General features: G+C 37.6%; 1 protein-coding gene across 4 annotated transcripts in view; it reads right to left on the bottom strand.

The window, feature by feature from the left end:
• Window positions 1-14,603, bottom strand: part of Cdk13 (cyclin dependent kinase 13) — a 108,368-nt gene that overhangs the window by 23,102 nt on the left and 70,663 nt on the right. For all 4 annotated transcript variants that reach the window (XM_042694972.1, XM_042694970.1, XM_042694971.1 and 1 more), the window contains 2 exons: window positions 3,418-3,519; window positions 3,245-3,322 (listed from right to left, as the gene is read on the bottom strand). In XM_042694972.1, the coding sequence (XP_042550906.1) occupies window positions 3,245-3,322; window positions 3,418-3,519 (180 nt within the window). The remainder of the gene's footprint in view (window positions 1-3,244; window positions 3,323-3,417; window positions 3,520-14,603) is intronic.

Below are 14,603 nucleotides of genomic sequence, written 5' to 3' on the forward strand. Positions count from 1 at the left end.
CTCAAGGCTAGCTCTCTACCACTTAGGCAACAGCTCCACTTCTGGCTTTCTGGTGGTTAATTGGAGATAAGAGTCTCACGGGCTTTCTTGCCCAGGCTGACTCTGAACAAGATGCTCAAATCTCAGCCTGTTGAGTAGCTATGATTTACAGGCATGAGCCATCAGTGCCTGGCTATTACTCTTTTTTAATGCATTTTAAATTTTTTGATATTTAAGAGACTGTTCCTTGTTTTGTGCTGATCATAGACCTTGAACTCAATGCCTGGGAGCTGTCCCTGAGCTTTTTTTGCACAAGGCATTGCCACTTTTTTAGCCACAGCTCCACTTCTGATTTTTTGGTGGTTAGCTGGAGATGCATCTCACACACTTTCTTGCTCAGGCTGGTGTCGAACTGCAATACTTACATCTCAGCCTACTAAGCAGCTAGGATTATGGACATGAGCCACTTGCCTCTCAGTCTAGTTTCCATTTTTATATTCTAGTTTTATTTTATTTAGAGGACGTAGGCTGTACTATTCCATTGTTTTGGAGTTTATTCTCATTTTCCTTTTGTAAATGTTCAATTTAACTTTCAAAAGTACACTTATTATCTTAGATTGCCCAGTTCATCTTGATTCTTCATTACTTCTCTGCCACATAATAACAAAAGATAACAGTTGCGAGTATTTACAGTTAGCTCTCCTCCTCTGCACCTTAGCTTGAAAGCATCCTCTAAATTTTTAATCCTGAGTCAAATATTAATGATATTTGAGAGGTGGGACTTCTAGGAGGTGGGAGGATCACGAGGGCTTCATAGACAGATGAATTATCAAGAGAGGGCTTTATTATAAGAGCCAGTTCTCTTTGGCTAACTTAGGCTTCCTCTTCCTGTGGCACATTAGGACTTCCGAGTCTCCTGATCAATAAAAGCCTCCACCAGATGCAACTTTTGGCCTTCAGAGAACCATGAGCTGAATATTATCTTCTTTACAGATTGTCCAGTCTGAGGTATCCAGATAGTAACATCCAAAAAATAGTACTGGGCCAGGCACCAATGGATCACACCTATAATCTTACTACTTAGAAGGCTGAGATATAGAGGATTACAGTTCAAGACCACCCTAAACAGAAAAGTTTGCTAGACTCCACCTCCAAAATAACCAGCAAAAAGCAGGTCTGCAGTTTTTACTCAAAAGGTAGAGCACCAGACCAGCAAGCTAGAGATCCTAAATAGTACCACAAAAAAAAATTTTTTTTTTTTTAAAGCAACTGAGATACTTCTCTCTTGGCCATTTTATTAAAATATTGTGTTTCAACTCCCCTCAGCCATGTCTGGGACATATGCTTCAATTGTAGGTAAGGCAACTAGCTGCACTGGTGTAAAAGAAGCCCCAGGTAAGTGGGAGCCCATGCTCTGGTACCACAGTTCAAGAAATCATGCTAGTTTCTAGCTTGAATATTACCAGGCTAGCCACGATATATCTAGAGAAGAAATAATCTCTAACTTATCTTTCTCTGCTGTACCCTATAGTAAAACAAATCTTACCCAAAACATAAAAATGGGGTGCAGGAAGATTTTCTACCAATCTCTCTCTTATTGGGATCTTTTTTTTTTTTTTTTTTGGGTCGGTCGTGGGGCTTGAACTCTGGGCTTGAGCGCTGTCCTTGTGCTCTTCAGCTCAAGGCAAGCGCCCTACCACTTGAGCCTCAGCACCACTTCCGTTTTCTAGTGGTTTATTGGAGATAAGAGTTTCACGGTCTTTCCTTCCCGGGCTGGCTTTGAACCGCGATCCTCAGATCTCAGCCTCCTGAGTAGCTAGGATTACAGGCGTGAGCCACCAGCGCCCGGCTGAGATCTTCTTTTTGACTGAAGTTTTCTGTTTCTGAGTTATAGTTTTCAAATTTAATCAGATGAAAAATTGGGGATCCTTCTCTTACTATTTGTTGCTTTACATTCATTTTGTTCAATTAAAGAAAGGAAAGTAAAGGCCTAGCCCAGGCCCAGAGGCTTTCTCTCGCTGCTCTTTTCTAGCTCTCTATCTCTCTGCTCTCTCTGCTCTTTTCTAGCTCTTTCCTCTCTTTCCCAGCTCTCTCTCTTTCCTAGGCCTTTCCCAGCCACGTGGAGTGCCAACCTTGCCTGGTCCCAGCAGGTCTACTGAATACCTACCTACCCCCTACCTGAATACCAAAAAAAAAAAAAAAAGAAAAAGAAAAGAAAGTATTTCCTATCCAACATCTTTCCTAAATAACTTTACTGTTATTTTGAAACTTTCATCTTATAAGCTGAAAATTTACACTGTTGTCTTTAATACCAAACCCCCTTAAAATTTTTTATTATTTAAAAACTGGAAACATATAAGCAAATAATACATATGAGTAACTGCTAGGTTCTATGACACCCGCCATACATGAACAGTGCTAGTGCCACATTAACATCCCAAAGATCACTGGCTTGTGTCTTCTGCAACGTCCTTACACCAGCTCTTTTCCTGCCTCACTGTATTTTAACAGTAGGGACTCTGCAACAATGCACACTGAGCATATTTTTGAATGGCTGTCCTTGTCAAGATCAGCTTTCAGAGACATCTAGGGTAATCTACCATCACAGATTGTGCTGCCTGAATCTTTTGACTTTGAGAAATGAGTAGACGGAGATGATAATTGTTGAGAGTTACTAATTCTCTGTGGTGTATTTAACATTGCATTCATGTTTTATGCACATAAGACTAATTTTTCTTTTATGTCATGTCTTTAAAGAACGATTCATATTTTCTGCTTCATATTTACTCTTTTCTTTCATACCTATATTTAGGGACTTAAGTACTTCGATTTAATCTCCTGGGGGTGGGATTCTAGAGACTTAATTTTACTAGAAGTATGGAAGGGTTTGAATTTTCATTCATCCTCCATTTAGAAATCATTACACTTCAAGAGAAATAGCTCTTTTTTTTTTTTTTTTGGGGGGGGGGGTCCAGTCATGGGCCTGAACTCTGGGCCTGGGCGCTGTCCCTCAGCTCTTCAGCTCAAGGCTAGTGCTCTACCACTTGAGCCACAGCGCCACTTCCAGCTTTTTTTTTTTGTTTTGCTTATGTGGTGCTGGGGAATCGAACCCAGGGCCTCATGCATGCAAGGCAAGCGCTCTACCACTAAGCCACCTTCCCAGCCCCGAGAAACAGCTCTTCTGAAAAGACAAGCTTGAAAATTTTTTACCTTCCTATGGATTATGAAAACCCCAGCCCTACAAACACAATCATTATTAACTTACCTTATTAATTCTAGTTGTGCAAGTTCCTGATTTGCTTGAAATATGGGTTTTTTAGTGAAGAGCTCACCAAGGATACATCTAATGAAAAAATACATATATCATTACCAATATCCTGATTTTAACTCCCCACCAAAAGTTTTAAGTGAAATAAACCATCAGTAACCCTATCTTACCCACAGCTCCATACATCAATAGCTGGTGTATATCGTTCTTCTCCCAAGAGCAGTTCAGGTGGACGGTACCATAGAGTAATGACTTTGTTAGTATATGGCCGGCTAAAAAACACAAACAGCATTCTCTTTAGAGAGTTAGCATTTGTTGCAAAATGATATTCTCTTGGAAAATATGAAACTGTCTTAGAAAAGTCTGTGGGGGAGAATACAAGGGAAGGGATGACATTGTCCAAACAGAAATGTACTCTTTACCTGACTTATGTAATTGTAACCCCTCTGTACATCACCTTTATAACAACAATAAAAAAAAATGTAAATCTGCGAGAGTCTTAATTCCAATTAATCACCACACAAAGCTACAACTAGTGATATTCCGCAAGAAGCAGAGTGCCAGCCTTGAGAGAAAAAGCTAAAGGACAGTGCCAAAGCCTTGAGTTCAAGCTCTACTACTGGCACAATAAATAAATAAATAAATAAATGTCTTTGAAACAAAAATTCTAACAGAACATATCATTTAGCAGCATTTCATTAATTTTGATGCATTCTGGTTTACAAATAGAAAGCAAAGAAATGCAGTCTATCGAAGTCTATTATCCAAAGAACCACTAGAATAGGCATAGTACTTTATCAGATAACTTGTTTGTCCCTTTAAAAAGAGTCCATACTGCTTTATTTGCTATAGAAGAAATACTAGCCAAGTCATATAATCAAGTTTAACCATTACAATACAAAATTGCCAGCTAAATATTTTTAAATCTCAGAGAATGGCCACATTCTACCTGGTTTATACCAATTAAGTGAGTCCTAGGAAATCTGAGGAGGTCCTGCAACTGACCTGTGGTAAAAGTATACAATTCAATTCAGTGTAACCAGGTATCTTCAAACTAATTCTAAATCTCATTTTTTCTAAATGCCTTCTAAATCACAAGAACTCAAAAGAAATATCATAGGAAATCTTTCAGAAAAGCAGTGTTGCCACCCATTTATTTGATATCAGCTTGGATCCACATCAGTTTGGGGACAAAGGAAAAGGATTTCCTCTTACCAACAATTCCCTCTTACCAACTATAGATCTGAAGTTCCAGACAGGGGAAGCTGTCTGATCTGCTCTGTCCAAATATCTCCCAATAATTTAAGCATTAGAGTCACAAACAATCAACCTGAGCAGAACAATATTACCACAAACAGGGCATTATTACATGTTCCATAGACAGAAAAATGTTCTCTTTAGCACAAACAGAAAATAAAGAGGATAGATTAAAAGATGTTTATTTTAATAGCAAATTTACATTATCTGTAGCCTTAATGATTTTTGTTTACTGGTATCACTTATCTTCACACAATGAAAAATGTTTAAGCTCAAATTTAGTTAAGGTAGATTTAGTCATTCTTTTAAAATGTTGGTATCTTTTGTGCCTTAACTCCTTTTAAATTCCTCCCTGACTTTTCCTCACTGAAATACTGTAACCCTTCCACAAACAGGAAAGATCCATCTCGGTAAAGACTAATTTCTAGTCTCAAAAGTTTATTTTCACATTATTTCCTATTTTGTATTTCACTGAATGTCAGCTTCCCCACTCCCACCAATATGAACCCCTACACAGCACACAGGCAGCATCTGTACATGGCACTAAAGCATCAGGTGATATATACAAATTAGTTGGAGAACAAAATCCATATGTATTTATGAGTTTTCAAGACATTTCAAGAGTCTATCAGCATTCAAACCTTATACTCATAATAAAGCTAACTAGCTAACAACTCAAAGAAATATTTAATATAAATCTGCAAATAATTTTACTTAAAAAATAAAAGTGACAAATAACATGGACAAACTAAAAATTCAAGATGAATTTATTTAAAAGGGATATTTTAATAAAATTATTTTATAAATCAAATTGTAGGCAATATATGTCATCCTGAGCAGTTAAAACTAGCTTTACTGATTAACTGCCTTATCAAATTCTAAAAATGAAAATACAAAACTTGATGAAATGTAGTTCTAATTGTACCAAAGAAAAATATATAAGCCATGCTGGTGGTTCATGCCTGCAATCTTAATATATTCACGAGGCTTAGATGTGAGGATCACAGTTCAAACCAGCCAGGGCAGAAAAACTCAAGAGACTCTCATCTCCAGAAACACCAAAAGTTAAATTGTAGCTCAAGTGGTAGAACACTAGCCTTCAAGAAAAGAAATGAAAAGAAGGAAAGAAAGAGAAAGAAGCCCAGGAACAGAACATAGGCCCTGAGTTCAAGCTCCAAGACCAGCACACACACACACAAAAAAATGCATACCAATTACTGGTTTTTCCCAATTATTTCCAAAAGATTAATTTTTGTCATAGACTTTGTATTTGTTTGATGACAGATTCCAATACTTTACTTCTATTCCAGTCATTAGGAAGAGTGATCAGGGGAAATGAGAAAAGTTGTGGTCTTCCCTACAAGGCTTCACACAAAATCATTCTGAGAAATAAAAATAGAACGATATAGAACCTGCTAGACGTGTGGCTCAGTGGTAGAGCACCTGCTTACCCCTGAGTTCAAAGTCAGTATTACAAAACAAAAAAACAAAAAAACAAACAAAAAAAAACATCCTAACACGCTCTAAGAAGCTTAGTTTTCTAATAACACAAATAATATTTTTCAGACAAATAAGGAGTCTTCAGGTAATAACCCCAAGAGATATCCCAGGCCTCCTTTTAATACCTACTACCTTCTACAATCGAGGGAGGGGATTCAAGAGCCTTGTTTCTTTTATCTACTCTCTCCCTTTTCCCTCTTTTTTCTGAGACACAGTCTCTCTATATAGCCCAGGCTGACCTTGTATTCATGATCATAAGTGTCTTAGCCTGAATGTACAGGTAATGATTGTACCACCACACCTAGCCAGAAATTCTTGATTCTTCTCTCTCTCCACATTCTTTTTTTTTCTCTCCACATTCTTATCAACAAAGTAGATCCTAAAGCTCACACATTTTATGATTTTAAGAGCTACAACTCAAGTCTGAGACACTACTTTCACTTATGCTACTCAAACAATGTATTCAGGGTTTTGATGCCTCAATCCCTGGTTCTCCCTACCTTTCACTTCGTTTTTTAAACTTCATTGTGATTTTTAGAGTATTAAACCATATCATATCACCCTCCTTTTCACATGGTCCAATGAGTTGCTCTGCAACTCAAAATTTAAACTCATCTCAGCTGATAAACCTGAAAGGTTGGATCTCATTTGTCTCCCTGTGTTGACAGCCTTCTCCCTCAACAACCCCTTTCCCCCTCTCCAGCAAGTACCAATGTTTGAACTCACAACCTCACACTTGCTTGGCTGGTGCTCTACCACTTGAGCTAAGCCTCCAGCCCATCTTTTTGCTGGTTATTTTGGAGATGGAATTTCTGCCTAAGGTGGCTCCAAACTAAATCTAAATCTGAGCCTCCAGAGTAGCCTGGACTTTAAGTATGAGCCACTGTCACGTGGCCCAGGAAAACTTCTTGACCTTTTATTCTTCCAAGTTAGTTCCCAGGCTGTCCACCAGCTGACTTCCTTTTACTTTCTATTTAGGATGTTCTTTGGCCAGATTGTCATTAAATTTTCTTGCTCATCACTGAGGTCTTTGCTCCAACTTAAGTACTGAAAGATATCTAATTGCTCTAGTGAAAATTACCCCAGTGTAACCACCACCCATATGCTTCCTTGCAACCATTTGTCTTACTTGCTTTGTAGTACTTAGTATTTTAAATTCTTTCCTCTAACTCTCCGTAGTACCACACAGTATTTTAAATTCTTTCTTTTAACTCTCCTCATTACCACCTAATGTGTGTAACAGCTCCACCTCTAATACCTACCTATAAGGTATTTCTTAGGTCAGCCTGATCTGGCAGAGTAAGCATTTATCAATACTTTCGATTTAGGTTGTTAACTATTCCCTTTTTCCCATTTTCACTTTTTTTTTCTTTACTCTTTTTTGATCATCTAAGGAAATGACTTTTAAATTCCTGAAACATGACATTGCTACCAAAAAAAAAAGTATTTCCCAATTGATACTGTCATCATCTTACCTGTCTATTCTTATAACACATGCAAATTTACAAATCTTATGAGCACCTAAAAAATAACACATTCAAAAGTAATTACCTTTTGCTGCAAACTGCTTCTCTCTTCCTGTTGCCTGTCTCAGCAAACAGCATCACCATTTGTGGCAGAGACTGATAGCTGTTTTCTAAACTCTGTTCTTCCTTTCTTCTATGGCAGCTGCCCAGCTATCCTACATTCCCAGCCTCACTGCAGTGAGGTGTGGCCACATTACCAATGCTCTCCAGCAGAACAGGAGTATATGTGGTTAAGTGTCATCACTAGGCCTGGTGTCATAACATTCCTCCCTCTTTGCTCACTTCTGGCAACAGACTTGGCAGATCTTCCAACCTGGATTCCTGGATGACTGTATGAAACAGTCACCACTTGACCTGATGATATGGTTAAATATTAATGGTGCGCTAAGGTAAGCAACAACCATTCAATAGTCAAGTGAAATATACAGAAATCTCTCATTCTTTTAACCATTACTAAATTTCATAGCCCCCTTTTTCTTTGTCCCAGTGTTTTAGCCTTTGCTAACACTTTATTCAGCAATGTTCTAGGAGCAGGCATCAGGATATAGTTCACAACGTATATTCAATCACCAAACACTAACAATTCTCCACTATATCCTTATGATATAATTTGCCTATCTTTTCAACTGCTGTGCCTGTTGTACAGTTCTAGCCAAAATCATTCTTTCTAAATTTACTACAACAGCTTTCTGACTGCCCTTGGTCTTTAGTCTTAAAAGGCCAATCCACTTCTCAAAGTAGTCAAAATGATTGTATAAACTGTAATGACAATGTGTTACACCTTTAGTACACAAAGCTTTTTTGAAGTTACTAACCACACAAAGCCTGCAAACTATATTATGTAATTTGTTTCTTATTCCAACTACAATGAATCTCTAGTTCTCTGACAGGGCTGAAAAAATACATTTTCTAGAGCAAGGAGATAAAAGCAAGGGTAGAGAATGGAAATGGGGGGGGAAACACAAAAACCAACTTCATAGAACTTAATAGTGCTTTACTCATGTGCTAAATGCTTTTAATAAGCTGGTTTTTAAACTCATGATGGTTTATGCAAACATTTTGCAAAACAAGCCGCCTGTTATCCCAGCACTTGGGAAGCTGAGGCTAGAGCACGAGGCGTTTAAGGTTAGCCTCGGCAGAGCAAGATTCTGCTACAAAATATAGCAGTAAAAACTTTTCCTGTAAAATCAGCACAGTAATTCATTTTGAACCTACCACTTAATTGGCAAAAAGGCAAGCATTGTGAAAGTATGTAAATAAGAGTTTAATCACAAAGGTAAATTTCAAGGTAAGTAGGGTTAGAAGAGAATTTAAGACTAATTTCATGATTAACATCACTCAATAATAGTTGATACTATAGTCTTATTAGGATATTATATTTATGCAAAGCTGAAAGTAACAGATTTAAAGTAAAGCCAAAGTAACAAACTGAGATTATGTTTTGAAGTCAGAAAATTTAAAATCCCAGGAAAATTAAAAGCATTATTGTAAAAGGCCAGGGAATAAATGAAAGTCCTTAAATCCTCAGAAATGAATATTTCAAATTTGGTCTTCTAAGTTTGGGTGCCCACTGTCAGCATCCTACAGATTATTTCATTTATCAAACAAAAGAATAAGCAGGGGGGCTGAGAATGTGGCTTAGTGACAGAGTGCTTGTCTAGCATGCATCAAGCTCTGGGTTCCATTCCTCAGTACCACATACCCAGAAAAGGCTGGAAGTGGTACTGTGGCTCAAGTTGTAGAACACTAGCCTTGAGCACAGACAGGCTCAGGCTCAGGGACAGTGCTTAGGCCCTGAGTTCAAGCCTCAGGAGGGGAAAAAAAAAGAATAAGCAGCTCAGGGAATACCACTTAGACGTAGAGTGCTTCCCTACCACAGCATAATGCCCTAGGTTCAATTCCTCAAAACCACATAAACAAAACATAAAATTAACTAAAGAAAAAATAAACATTAAAATGTTTAAAAAGCAAACTGATTTAACATAAATGGTACTTTTTTCATTTTAAGAATTTTTTTGTTGGGTCATGGGGTCTGAACACTCTCCCTCAGCTCTTCAGCTCAAGGTGACTGCTCTACCACTTGAACCACAGCACCACTTCTGGCTTTTATCTGTTTATGTAGTACTGAAGAATTGGACCCAGGGCCTCATGCATGCAAGACAAGCATTCTACCACTGAGCCACCTTCCCAGCCCCTCCCCCCCCAAAAATACATATTCTTTTAAGAGGCACTAACCAAGTCTGTACACACCCTACTGAAGACACAGCATTGAAAATCATTTAGTCAGGTCCTTAGGATTTATACATTTGATTAGAAAATTTGAATTAATTAGAAAATCAAAAGAGTAAGTTCAAGAAAAGTGCCATTTGTAGGCAAAAACTTAAAACTTGTGTAGTCTCAAAAATAATGATCTAAGCCAGGCATCGGTGGCTCACGCCTGTAATCCTAGCTACTCAAGAGGCTGAGATCTGAGGATCATGGTTCAAAGCCAGCTGTGGCAGGAAAGTCTTAGAGACTCTTATCTCCAATAAACCATCAGAAAACCAGAAGTGGGACTGTGGCTCAAGTGGCAGAGCACTAGCCTTGAGCTGAAGAGCTGAGGGACGGTGCCCAGGCCCAAAGTTCAAGCCCCACGACCAACAACAAAAATAATAATGATCATGATGATGACGACGATGATCTGGAAGTTAAATATTCTATATTTAATTTCTACTAAATAAACTTTTTACATCAATATCATTAAGATAAAAATGTAATTCATCAGACTTTTAAATAATAAAATCTTATGAAATGTCAAGTCATTTTAAATATTTTGTGCTAGCAAAACATTTTTCAATTTTATCATTAGATATTTAAGGAGCTTTAAAGATGTTTAAAAAACAAAATTCAATCTAAGAGAAACTCAAATGCAAACATCACACAATTAGCTTATCTGTTAAGACTAAAACTAATGTGTATTTCTAGCAAAAGACAAAGTAAAATTCAGCAGACCCTTTGCTACAAAAGAACTCTTAACATTGTTCACGGGGCTGGGAAGGTGGCTCAGTGGCAGAGCGCTTGCCTTGCATGCATGAGGCCCTGAGTTCGATTCCTCAGCACCACATAAATAGAAAAGGCCAGAAGTGGCGCTGTGGCTCAAGTGGTAGAGCGCTAGCCTTGAGCTGAAGAGCTGAGGGACAGCGCCTAGGCCCAGAGTCCAGACCACCCCAGCCCCAAATAAAAAAAAAAGATTGTTCACAAGGCAAATGATACCTTCTGAAGCAGACTATGAGGTTTCTTTGGCAATCCACATCTGGAATGTGATCAAAGTTGGCTCCAAGGTCTCAACCAAGGAATCACTACGCATAATGAAAACTGTCTTTTGTAAAAAGACCTCAGTTTAATTCTTGGCTCCACCAAGTTCTGTTACTGTGACCTTGTAAGTACATTTCCCAAACTTAAGTTTATCTATAATGTGCATAAGAATAATGATACCAACACCAACCATCTCAGGAAACTTTTTGCAGTAATTCCCGTGAAAGGGGGCTATATATAATAAACTTCCATATTTAAGTGTTGTTAGTTTATTCCATCTCCTTTCTTTAAAAACTACACACACACACACACACACACACACACACACACACACACACACACAGAGCGAGGCCTTGTGCTAAACATTTATGTTAATGTCTTATTAATCAATAAACCAGGGTTGCAGTTGTTTGGAGCCTTCGAAGTCTGGCAGTAATATAGTTATAAATTATAATAATGTACTAAACTACTACACAGAATAATATACTCTGAAAATAAAATAAGATGAAAAAAAATGATGCCTGTGGAATTCATGGCAGATTTCAAATGAGGTAAACACCTGAATTACACACTTGAGGAAAAATACCAACTTTTCCAGACAAAAGAAAAGTGGAATACCAAAAGCATTTCAGAGCAGAAGATATTTAGGGAACTTCGAATGATTCATGCTATTATCTAGGGAATGAGAATGAAAGTGGATAAGAATGGAAGTAAGTAGCTGAGTACTAATGGCGCACATCTTAATCCTAGCTACTCAGGAGGCTGAGATCTGAGGATCGGGCCGACCCAGCTGTGAGACTCTTATCTCCACTAGAACTACAAAACAAAAAGCAAAAAAAAAAAAAAACAGAAGTGGAGCTATGGCTCAAGTCAAGTGGTAGAAGACTAGCCTTGAGCAAAAAAGCTTAGGAACAGCGTCTTGGTCCTGAGTTCAAGCCTCATGACAAACAAGGATGAAGGACAAGGATGAGGATGAAGAGAACAAGGACAAAGAGGTGGACAAGGAGGATAAGGAAGAGGAGGAGCACAAGGAACATGAGAAGAACAAAGAGAGAACACGTGTCAGAAGAAAAAAAATAATAAAATTCTATTTACAAGAATTTGTATGAGATACATCTGTGAAAGTAACTGGACAGCCTCAACTAAAATAGGGAATAGAAGAAAAATAAAGCCAGGCATTGGTGGCTGACACCTGTAAACCTAGCTACTCAGGAGGCTGAGATCTGAGGATCTAAGCTAATCCAGGCAAAATAGTCCCCAGGAGACTCTTATCTCCAATTAACTGCTCAAAAACTAGAAATGGAACTGTGACTCAAAGTGGTAGAGCGCTAGCCTTCAGCAGAAGAGCGTGGTCAGGCCTTGAGTTCAAGCCCCACAACAAATTTTAAAAAAAAAGAAAAAGAAAGAAAAGGAAGCCTAAATTTTTCCAGGAAGGAGACAGATAGGGTTTTAAACAAAGTTTAACTTAAGGCATCTTAGTCACCTAGGTAGAGGTGTTTAGTAAACACACAAATTTGAAGGTCAGAAGAAAGAGCAATACTGAATTCAGATTATTAAGTGTTCAGCATCACAGATATTAGTTAAAACTTCCCCAACAAGAGAGAATGCTATCCTCTTAAAGTATACTTCCTTTCCCATTTTTTAAGATGAAAGAAGGTAGACTGCTTACAAGACTAAAGCAACTACAATTTAGTTTTGATTATACATTTAAGTAAGTGATCAAAGTAGATTTCTACTGGTAAAGTGTGCCTAGTCATATTATTTATCATGTGGTAATCTTTTTAATAGTGTGGCTCCAATCCTGTCCTGGGCCTACAAGAAAATCCTCTGAGGCAGGTACTGGTGGCTCACCCCTGTAATCTTAGCTACGCAGGATGCTGAGATCTGAGGATTGTGGTTCAAAGCCAGCCCAGATAGTGAAGTCTCTGAGACTCTTCAACAAACTATCAAAAATGCCAGCAGTGACTCAAGTGGTAGAGCCTTAAGCAAAAGAAGCTCAGGGACAGTGCCCAAACCCTGAGTTCATGATCACCAATACACACGCATGCATGTGCACGCGGGCACACACGCACACACACACACACACACACACACACACACAAGTATTGTATTCATAATCTGGCTTTTTACAACTACTTAAAAATAAGTGAGACTATAGTAAAAATGAAAAGGGAGGGAGGGAGCGAGAGAAGAGGGGAATGGGATAGGAAAGGAAAGCTCAGCTCAGGGACAGCATCTAAGCCCTGAGTTCAAGGCCCAGGACTCGCACAAAAAAGCTTAAAAACAGATCCTCTGTATTAGCACAAAACTGAAGTCTCACACTGTGAATCCATTTGACATTTTACAGCATATAAAACAACTGTGTAAAACATGACTCTCATCTTGCCCTGAGTTCAAGAGCCAGGACTTGCACAAAACGTTTAAAAACAGATCCTCTGTGTTAGCACAAAAATCAAGTTTCACACTGTGAACACACCTGACCTTTATAGCATATAAAACAACAGTGTAAAACATGACCCTCATCTTTTAAATGACTGCATTTGAAAGAGTGACAAGAGTATGAGAGGATGAACAGGATGAGGATGAAGCAATTTTCATGATGAATAATTTCATCTTGTCCAAACAAAAGTACTCTTTACCTGACTTACGTAACTGTAACACCTCTGTTCATCAACTTTATAGTAACAATTTATTTTTTTTTTAATTTATCTAGTCTAGACAAATAGTGCTACTGTTCATTTGATTTTGTTTTTAACTGTAATCTTATGATAGGCCACTGGGTGGAGATAGCACCTTCAAAATAGTATATACATGAGGTGTTAAAAAACCAGTATTACTACTCTAATACTCCTCCTTATAGAATCATCACCTAGAAACACAAAGACTTTCATAATCCATTAAGAAACTATTCTATTTTGATTCCATCAATTTTTAGAATCATAAACCATATATTTTTAGTAATTTTGGAAACAAAATTTTGTCTTATTTTTGCTTCTTACTTTGTTTTGTGTTGGTGATGATTGTTTGTACAGCTAAGATCAAACCCAAGGCCTCATGCATACTAATCTCAAATCCCAGGATTCTAGAGGATTTTTAAATTTTTTCATGATACACTCACTGAAAATAGTAAGGCTCAAATAGGTTGTTAAGCCACCTGACCAAGACACCACAACTGATTAAAATAGGACTAGAAAAAAGATTACAACTACATACAGTTTCCTGAGTTAGGACCAGAGATTTTTATGTTCTTTGCATTTAAAACACACTGCATTTGCTAAGAAACATGAAGTTAATTTCAATTTATGTGGAAAACATTTTCATATGGAAATCACACATATAAAGACAGCCCAACTACTATGTATAATTCTACCCAGCTTTTCTCACAATCAAAAAAATGAAGCGCACAAAATCAAATGAGATATAAGCTAAAAGCTGTTTGGGGAACAAACGCTCAAAAAAAAAAAAACTAAATTCTTGAACACCAGTTATTCTAACTGTAGTAGTTAACTAGTTAGGAAATACTTGAAGACAATTTATTATCTGTACTGCTGTATTATGGTAAAGCTTTCACTTGTTCTCTAATTGTACTAACAACACAGAAGCAAGAAATAGCTCTGCATTTCCAGAAAACTTAGGAAAATACAATCAATCAGCTAAAGGTAGATTTTAAATATTTAAATTCACTAGGATAAAGCATACACACACACACACACACACACATACACACACACACATACATATAAAGGCTTTGTATGATACAAAACCTATTTCACAAATGG

This window comes from Dipodomys spectabilis, unplaced genomic scaffold, assembly GCF_019054845.1.
Source record: "Dipodomys spectabilis isolate Male_0828 unplaced genomic scaffold, ASM1905484v1 ptg000178l, whole genome shotgun sequence".
Classification (NCBI taxonomy): Eukaryota; Metazoa; Chordata; class Mammalia; order Rodentia; family Heteromyidae; genus Dipodomys; species Dipodomys spectabilis.